The sequence below is a fragment of the Fusarium falciforme genome, chromosome 7 (assembly GCF_026873545.1).
Source record: "Fusarium falciforme chromosome 7, complete sequence".
Classification (NCBI taxonomy): domain Eukaryota; kingdom Fungi; phylum Ascomycota; class Sordariomycetes; order Hypocreales; family Nectriaceae; genus Fusarium; species Fusarium falciforme.
This window is the reverse complement of record NC_070550.1, coordinates 2,487,974-2,496,672: the sequence shown is the minus strand read 5'-3', so window position 1 is coordinate 2,496,672 and position 8,699 is coordinate 2,487,974. Positions and strand designations below refer to the sequence as shown.

General features: G+C 50.2%; 3 protein-coding genes across 3 annotated transcripts; 1 reads left to right on the top strand and 2 right to left on the bottom strand.

The window, feature by feature from the left end:
- Positions 1-1,121: 1,121 nt before the first annotated feature.
- NCS54_00940100 (Hypothetical protein) lies at positions 1,122-2,293 on the top strand (the record flags this gene model as incomplete). Its single annotated transcript, XM_053154751.1, has 4 exons — positions 1,122-1,237; positions 1,295-1,625; positions 1,679-1,714; positions 1,769-2,293. 4 exons carry the CDS (start codon positions 1,122-1,124, stop codon positions 2,291-2,293), a joined length of 1,008 nt encoding a protein of 335 aa, XP_053010726.1.
- Positions 2,294-2,500: 207 nt separating this feature from the next.
- NCS54_00940000 (Abhydrolase-3 domain-containing protein) lies at positions 2,501-3,424 on the bottom strand (the record flags this gene model as incomplete). Its single annotated transcript, XM_053154750.1, has 1 exon — positions 2,501-3,424. The coding sequence occupies one exon, from the start codon at positions 3,422-3,424 to the stop codon at positions 2,501-2,503; it is 924 nt and encodes a 307-aa protein (XP_053010725.1).
- Positions 3,425-6,628: 3,204 nt separating this feature from the next.
- NCS54_00939900 (Hypothetical protein) lies at positions 6,629-8,302 on the bottom strand (the record flags this gene model as incomplete). Its single annotated transcript, XM_053154749.1, has 1 exon — positions 6,629-8,302. One exon carries the CDS (start codon positions 8,300-8,302, stop codon positions 6,629-6,631), a length of 1,674 nt encoding a protein of 557 aa, XP_053010724.1.
- Between the last annotated feature and the right edge of the window lie 397 nt (positions 8,303-8,699).

Genomic DNA, 8,699 nt, shown 5'->3' with positions numbered 1-8,699 from the left:
GGCCATGGGTAAGAGAGCTGGAAGCTAGCAGGCGGAGCCTGAGGCGAAGGAGTCTACATGTCTCAATCGATTGTAGCGATGAAGGTCTGTTGGCATAACGCTCATCAACAACAGATGTCTTGGTAACTCTCATCCCTGGATACTTCTGAGTGTGAACTAGTGCTGATTTCCAAATCCCCTTCAAACCTCGGTTGGTAGAGCCTGGGGTTACTGGCTGAACAGACTTGATTGCCAACGGTGGAAATGATTGTCATTGGCTTAAGGGTGAGCTGTCTTATTCCATGAGTGTGTTCATGTCCCCTGGAGAAACTCAACTATCAATAATTTCACGTCATCACTGTTATGACTGACGATCATAGACTTTGTTCACTCCTCCAACCCCAGTTGAGAATACTCATGGGGTACATAAATGGTATGTTCATCCCTCATGCCATTTCCAAAGATACAAAGCACTCGGAGACGATCCTTTACAACTCGCACGAACTCTGAACAGCACACTAGCTACGCCACATCCCTAATGAAGCGGACTCAACGCGGCTTCGACTCATGCCTCTCACTGAGTATCCTCAGACCCTTTATAGGAGAACCAGTAACTTCGAACATAACAACAGAGACAAAATGTGACAGTTACGGGACCTGTCCAAAGTGCTATTCCACAACTAAAAAGAGTTAGATAATTGATGGATCTCGTCTATTCTCTACTAAGTAGGTAGTAAAAATGGCGCACTGCCATAGCACCCCTGCGGTATCCCTACCATTTCGAAGTGATTTGACCTATTTGACAACTTAGACCGCTCAATTCTTTGTCATGTTATCCGCCCCGGAACCACTCCCCGCAAAATGTTTCCCTTTGGTGGGAATCTCACGTTACATTCATCCCCGCGTTTTTCTATTCTCCCAATGTCATGTTCCTTCAACCGCGCCAATCAGTTAGTGATGGACGGGAGTTTGCTATTGCCAAGCAACATTCCATGAACCGCACCAATCCTCGACCTCGTCGATCAGCGGGGTGAACTAAGTCGACCCAGCTTTGGGCCCGAGTGGAGGTATATAAAGAGTATAAGTGAGAAAACAAGATTGGTGAAGGTTTGTAAGATTGGTTTCACGCTTCAAAAAACGCCATGCACTTCTTTTCAACCGTCTCGACTCTTGTTGGTCTGTGGTCATGCCTTGCCTCTGGATTTACGAATCCCATCAAGACCGGCAGTGACCCTCATATTGCCTACCATGATGGAATGTAAGGCTCTATGTCGTTGAATTCATGGCGTTGTGACTGCCTGCTAAGTCCTTCAAGGTACTATCTGACTTCTACAACATGGACTGATGTTCGCATTACGGCAGCCTCCACTATTGAGGGCCTGAAGACGGCAGAATCCCACGTTATATGGTCCGATAGGTCAAACCCGGCTAGAGCATGTAACTTTTGGGCTCCGGAGATGCACAAGGTTGGCGATCGTTGGTACGTCTACTTTTCGGCAAGCTTGTGTAATTCCGACTGGGGCATCGTGTTGCCGTCCTTGAGGGTGTACGCGCTGGAAGGCGGCACTGAGAACCCTCTCTCTGCCGATTATGAAATCTCGGATCCTATCTTGCCTCCTAATTATAACGCTGGTATGCTTGATGCGGTATGTCACAAACCCCATCCCACCCATAAACACCCTCTAATAAAGGACGCCAGACCCTCTTTGATATTGAAGGCACTGCGTATTTTCTGGTAAGCTCTTAAACTTGAATTTAGATGGCACTTTATACTCACGGACAATCCCAGTTCTCAGCAGTTGATGGCCCCGAAAGCCCTGACGGAGCATCCCTCTGGATTGCCGAACTCCTTTCGCCAACCACTTGTGGAAATGCGACCATGATAGCAGCGCCCGAGTTCGACTGGGAGCAAGAGGACTCTGCCGTGCTTGAGGGACCGTATGGCATTATATCCCCTGCGGGCACCATTTATGTGGTCTACTCAGCCGACTCTTGCAACACACCAGCTTACAAGCTCGGCGTCATGAAGTTCACCGCCGGAGCTGACCCGCTGGATCCTAAATCATGGACCAAGTCTCCGGAACCAATCTTTCAGACCATGAATGGTCTTTATGGGCCAGCTCATAATGCATTCTTCAAGAGTCCCGACGGCACGGAGGATTGGCAAGTCTTCCACGCCAATCTGAATGCCAATGATGGTTGCGGCAGTACTCGAAAGACCTTTATTCAACCTGTCAACTGGAAGGATGACCAGATTGACCTTGGGGAGCCTCTTCCTGTTGGCTTTGAGATTAAGGCCCCTTCAGGAGAGTAAGGAGGATGTGGTGCGACCGAGGCAAGACTGATGCCAACCACGAGATATGCTTAGACACTCTGAGCTATATTAGGCGAACCTGCCCTCTCCTACATCTATGTCTTGGCATCCACTTACATCTTCGTACTTCTCTGTGACTGTGACACTCTTTCGCCTTATAAGTCGCCACGTAAATTAAAATACGTTGCTAAATCCGAACTATTTATTCTAAATCACTTGAAGTAGGCCCTTAATGACATTGACACTGCCAGGGAGCAGTCCTTCTGGCACATTCTCATCTGTTTCCAACATGTAGTATGGTCCAGAGCCCTCGTAGTCAGCCCTAGCCTGCCAACCATGGGTCTTTGCCTCAGTAATCTCCCACTTGATATTGGCTCCCTCTGCCACTGCGTTTTCGCAAAAGATAACAACGTCATCGACAAATAGATCGTAGGATCCCACATTTACCCAAGTGCGAGCTGGTAGCACATCGCCCCAGCTCCAACTTCTTGGTTGAGGTGCGCTAAAGTTCGCCAGCTCACCGCCTTTGCTTCCCATGGCCAACGCAGCTGCACTGTCCAGTCGCGGCTTATCGGTAACATCCAGGTTCTTGTTGCGTTCGAAGGAAGCCCCCGTGTTGGTGAGATTGATCCAGGGACATAAGAGAATGGAAGCAGCTGGCCGAGGTAGACCCTGGCGGACGATCCCAAGTAGACAAGCGACAGCGAGATGGGCACCAGCTGATTCACCGCCCACGATGATATCTTCAGGACTGATGTTTTGTGTCTCGACGAGATAACGGTATGCTGAGACAGCTTCGGTTTGCTGTTGCGGGAAAACAGCGTCGGGTGCAAGTGTGTAGTGAAGGGACAAGATGTCAAGACGAAAATGGTTGTCGGCCGCCAGCTCAGTCAGCCTGAACAAGGTGGAAAACATCCAAAACGGGGTACCGTGGATATAGGCGCCTCCGTGTATCCACAGAAGTGTTTTGTTCTTCCACCCTGTCTCACCAGGCACATCCCCTTGGCCCCGACGAAGCCAATACGCCGAAAAGTCGGGAGTCGAGACTGGGGTGCCGATTTCGTCAACCACACCGCGAAATCGTGGTGACTCAAAGTCGACATCGATCGCGGACGGGTCAAGCATCGGCATGATTGGAGAGTCTAGATGGAGGTGTTCAAGGGGCTTTGTTGTGCTTGAGAGCTCAGTTGTTGCTTTGTTTCTCACACCTATGCCATGGATGCCGACTTGACCGTTCGCTGACGAGGGGGCTGTTCGGCCTCGGCAAAGAAGCAGCCGAGCCATGATCCACATCTCACGGGTGCCTTGTCTGTCGCCGTTCTTGAAGGCTTCTAATTAGCCACAGGAGGTAGTTATCCTTGACATTTAGGCTAAACTGTCGCTTTGACAGACAATGTCGGCCCGCTTCTAACTCACTCTTCGCAAAACTTGGGAGTAAAGTGTTATAATTTTATTAAAATGCTAGATCTTTTCTTATTTATTTTTCTTATTATTTTTATCTTACGTTATAATTATCCTTGGAGAAAGATACCAATGCTCAGGTATTCCCAACGCACGGATACCGTGACGCAGAAGGAAGGAAGGCACGTGACCTTAGACCTTCTCTTCCATCTCATCATTTTTCCTCGCGCCCGCATCATTTCTCCACGAACTACTTGCATTGGAAGCATTTTTGGCTTGGCATTGTGCTACCGTAAAATACATCTTCCAAGTCTCCAGCATTGCATACATGGCTATTTCGAACTCGGCCTCGTCAGACCCTCCTGCCCCGTCACCTCCGAACGGCAGCCGCCAACCCCCATCAAACTCCACCGATGACCTCGAGTGTCGCAAATGTGGTCGCTAGAAGCCACGCAGTCAGTTCACTGCTTTGGCCCCGTACAAGGGGATTGTTACAGCATGTCTGCCTTGTCGGAATCTAGAAAACACCAGTGTAGGTCTTAGCATGCTGGCCTATCTGATTGTCATGGCTAACCAGGTACAGCATCATAGATCCCGGAGGCGTTTACGTAGCCGCCTTCAAGTCGTATTCCCAAGATCGACTCTCCATCAAGCTCCTCAACCAACCCTTCCACAGCCGCCCAGCAACATCTTCATGGGTGCCCAGACAGTTTCCAACACATCCAACGTTCAGCCAGCTTCCACGTCTCCGGATGCGTTGACTATGGCCGCGGTCCCCGATGTGCCTCTAATACAAGACTCAGGAGTCACCCAAGAAACCATTTCTTACTTCGGGGGTTTCGATTTGGATCTGTTAGCTGCAACCTCGCCATTGCCAGATATCGAGTTTACAACGAGCGACTTTGACCTGCTCAGCAACCCATTGAGTCCCGCCAACCCGAGTCCCGCTAATGGCCAGAATACCATCCCGATTACTTCTGACACTCCCAGAGATCGCAATACCTCGTGTGTCAAGTGTTTTAGGCCGAGGCCCGCAGGGAGCAATACACAAGAAGACCAAGGTCTGTGCAGGGCATGCTACGCCAAGTTGCGGAGGGCCCAGTTGCGAGCAGCCAGATAATGAAGTGATCAATTCTCAGGGGACTAAATGGAATGTTGCTCGCCAGTTAGTCCAGGTTGCCTCCTCGCTCAAGGCCATTCTCAAACCCTCGCGGCCAGCGCTTTTGAGCGCCAGTAGCCTGAGCTTTGGTTCTTGGAACAAAATCAAGATTGTGCATATCATAGGTAGTCACTCGTACAAAAACATGAGATACTAATTAAGCCTCCCCATGTAATTTCTGACGCAAAATGGCCCCTAAATATAGTAAATAAATATAAGAAAAATCCTACATGTAGCTAAGTGAAATATCCAAAGCTTTGATATTATTTCTCATTTTCTCTCTAACTTAGCTCATAGCTAGGCTATACAGTGAATACTCTTTATTAGCTTGAGCCACTGTGTCTAGTTATCCTGAAATCCGATCCTGGACAAGCTGGCTGATGAATAAAATAAATCTCGACGTAGTCCCCTGTTGCATATCTATTTTATACATTTCAGCTACAATGTTGCTATACGGCAAGACAGAATATTCCCAATGGCCAACCGGGCGCTCCATATTTCCGCTTTCTGTTATGAACCATTCTCCGTTGGCCAGCGTCAGCCGACGGGCCCAGCACCGACCAACCGTCAGCTCGGATCTAAAATAGACAGTAGCAAGTAAGATCCGAGGCTCCCGAGCCCATGTTTGATTCGCTGCTCCATATGGTCGACTTCGCAAATGCCCCACAGCCGGTCAATTCGATTGCTTCAGCCTAAGGAGCCGCATGTTGTCCAAGGCTTGCAACGGTAAACGCTCGAGTATAACTTGCTGCTACGTTCCCTTGGTTTTAGATCCCTTTATCTTACTGTTTAAAATCCACTCCATGGTTTCAACCCGAGGCGTTCATATAGACCCGCGACTACCTCGATGGCCAAGATGGATCGGCACGTCTCCCGTCATGTTATACGGGTTCTTCATGACATTTGGTTATTCGCATTCACGGCAATTGTCATCACCATCTTTGCAATTGCTTGGCTAGTGCAAGGAGGATCAATTGCGTTGCCTCCATGGACTAAAGACCTCAGCCTGCTATCCGAAGAAGACCAGGCCAAGTACTCGGCTGTGCTAGTCACTTGCATTTGTGTCTTCTTTGCACTACTACTGGTCACTTCCTACAGTTTGATAAAATCAGGTAGTAGCCATGGATATGGATAAGCGTACCCAAAGGGTTCATAAGTCGAGAGCCTCCCATGTTGCATTTCAAGCCGGTTCAGATACTTATCGTTATGCAGTCCGGCATCTCTTCCAGCATCAGGCTTGGAAAATACCAAAGGGCTTTCCCAGTCCAAAAATACAATAACATGTGGTGGGCGTCGAAACTGCTGAGCTCTAGGATTGTCGACAAACTAGTGGAGGCACGCCTCAAGAAACCTTACAAAGAGTTGGCCGAACACCACCTTGCTGAGCTGTCAGCCTCAGTGTGGGGGGAACTCTCACTTCATTTGTGGGTGACTAGAAACATGGCCTTCCTCCATGTATCCGCAAAGTTCGTCAGATACCATCGATTGCCTACTTTTGTCAAACGGCCTTTGGTTGATGATGGCGACAGCTATCCCTCTTGACTTGGGTCGCCTTGATCTATTCGCTCCGGAAGTAGAAGGGATAGGGTAAATAATATACCAATGCGACCATCAAGACTGAGGGTTATCTCATCTTCTGAATGTCTCTACTTGGGCACGTTGAAGAGCAAGAATGTTATGCCTAGGGCGCTCTCAAAAGCGGTGAGAAAAAGAACAGTATGCATCTTGTTTCCTACTCTGAATTCGACCTCGTGTGATAAGGTATCCTGCTCTTCCTATATCTCTTCCCTATCAAGCTTGCCAATCAATGTACCACCATCAAGAATGCTACCAAACATGGCTGCCTCAAACAGGTAGTTTACCTGCCAGGCGTGATGGTTTGCATGAGCAATCACCCATACCATCTCCAACACAGACCCTCGGGTGAATAACTTGGCCATGCAAAGCCTTGAGCCCTCGGCAAACTTCTTCTCTTGCTCTTCGTCAACCTTGCCTCCTCTAACATACTCGAGTGGGCCTGTAACAAGGAACCACCAGAGGTCTCGAAGTAACGGCTCTTGTTGGTTGGTGTCAAGAAAGTGCTCCACATGACTGCATGTGTCATCGCCGTTGCATGCAAACTTGGGGTCCAGAGGCCTGCTGAAACCTGTTGTTTGGTATTCCTTGTCAAAGACCTCGTCGAAATCCGCCTCCAACTGGGGTCGAGCAGGTGCCTTGCGGGCTTTGGGCCAGCCAAGAAGTGCTCGCCGGAAAAAGAAATGCCGATCGTTTTGAATGTGCCATGTGTACAGCGCGGCGCACATTCTAGCCACAGGTTCATGCCACCTTTGAGTCAACATCCTAGCTCCAACTGCAGCGTAGGCATCGTAAACTCTTCGCAGAACGTCTTCGCTCACAATACCTGTGTCTGTCACGTCTGCGACATTCAGGAACGAGTTCATGACCTCCGAGTTGACAAGGTCGCATCCCACGTCGACCACATCGGTACCTGGCGAGCTAAAGACCAGGTCCGCCATAACGGCACCGGCATCGAAGCCCCGCGCTATGGCCTCGGCGGCCATTCCGAGGAGGCTACTCTCGGAGAGGGAGATGATCTGTGCCGAGCGTCGGTCGAGGCGGGCTGACTGGGTTGTCAAGTTCGCTTTGTGCTTCATCTCGAGTGCAATTTTGCCTTGGATGTATCTCATGCCCACGCGGACGGCGTCTCGTCTCTCACGGCCGCCCATGGTGTCCAAGGCATGCGGGTCTGCAAGGCCTTTCTGATACATCTGTTCAAGAGAGGGAAAGACATAGTTGTAGCCGTGTTCGTAGTAAAAAGCCATGTCAGTCACGTAGTTGGAGAACATGGTTGACGAATCAGCAGCACCCATGAGCAGGCTAGCGATGCCACAGCCAAACAGGGCATTGTTCGTCTTCATGGCTTCAGGCCAGTTCTCTGCCCCAAACAGCTTCAAGGTTTCCTCCGAAGCCTTGCTCAGGCCAGTCCCCTTTGGTGGCAGAATGTTTCCGGCCCCATGCTGATCTTCTTTCCAGCGCTGAAGATCGGGAGACAACTGGAGGTGGACCGCGGAGGGCCCTGGTCCTGAAGTGGACAATGATCCTTCTTTGTCCAGGGTTGAGTCTTCTGAAGTTTGTTCGACGTCGGCGAAGACTCGGGCAACCAAGTCGACAGCCTGACACGACAGGGCTTCCAGGTCAACCACCTTGCCGTCACCGACAAGACATCTCGCTTCCGAGTAACCGGCGTGAACGGGGTGTCTTGGCTTACGGCCTAGCAGCCTCCCGAGACGGCTTCGGAAGCCCTTGCCCCAGAAATACAGGGGAATGCCTGCCGGTTCTTCTGGAAAAGACTGTTTCTTGGGGGATTTGACTTTGATGTTTAGCCCTTTGAGGGAAAACTGGCCCCAATAACCTTGCCGAGGCCGGGATGGATAGCAGGGGACGGTCATTTCGATCGACGGCGTGAAAGTTTATGGGCAGTGAATTACTACGACGGGAGTCCGAGCGTTGGATCCTCCCTGCTCTTTATATCATCAGGATCATGACATTATGCTCTCTCAAATGCGCTGCTAAGCAGAGCATTTGTTGGCAGCTCCGCGGTTGCCGACGCAGGTCAATACGCGGCCACTCTGCAAGATCATGGTCTCCATGCACCAACAACCCCGAACTTGATACCACATTTGATGCTGTGTCGACAGACCAGTTCTTTGGCATTGCCTATCACTTCTGTCTTGGGCTTGAGTTTGCTTGCCGAGCCTCGTCGCACTCCACGCTGGTTCGGGGGCGTGGCCAATCACGCTCTACCTGTCAACGCTTCCGTGACCGGGTAGCCTGAATAGCGTCCTC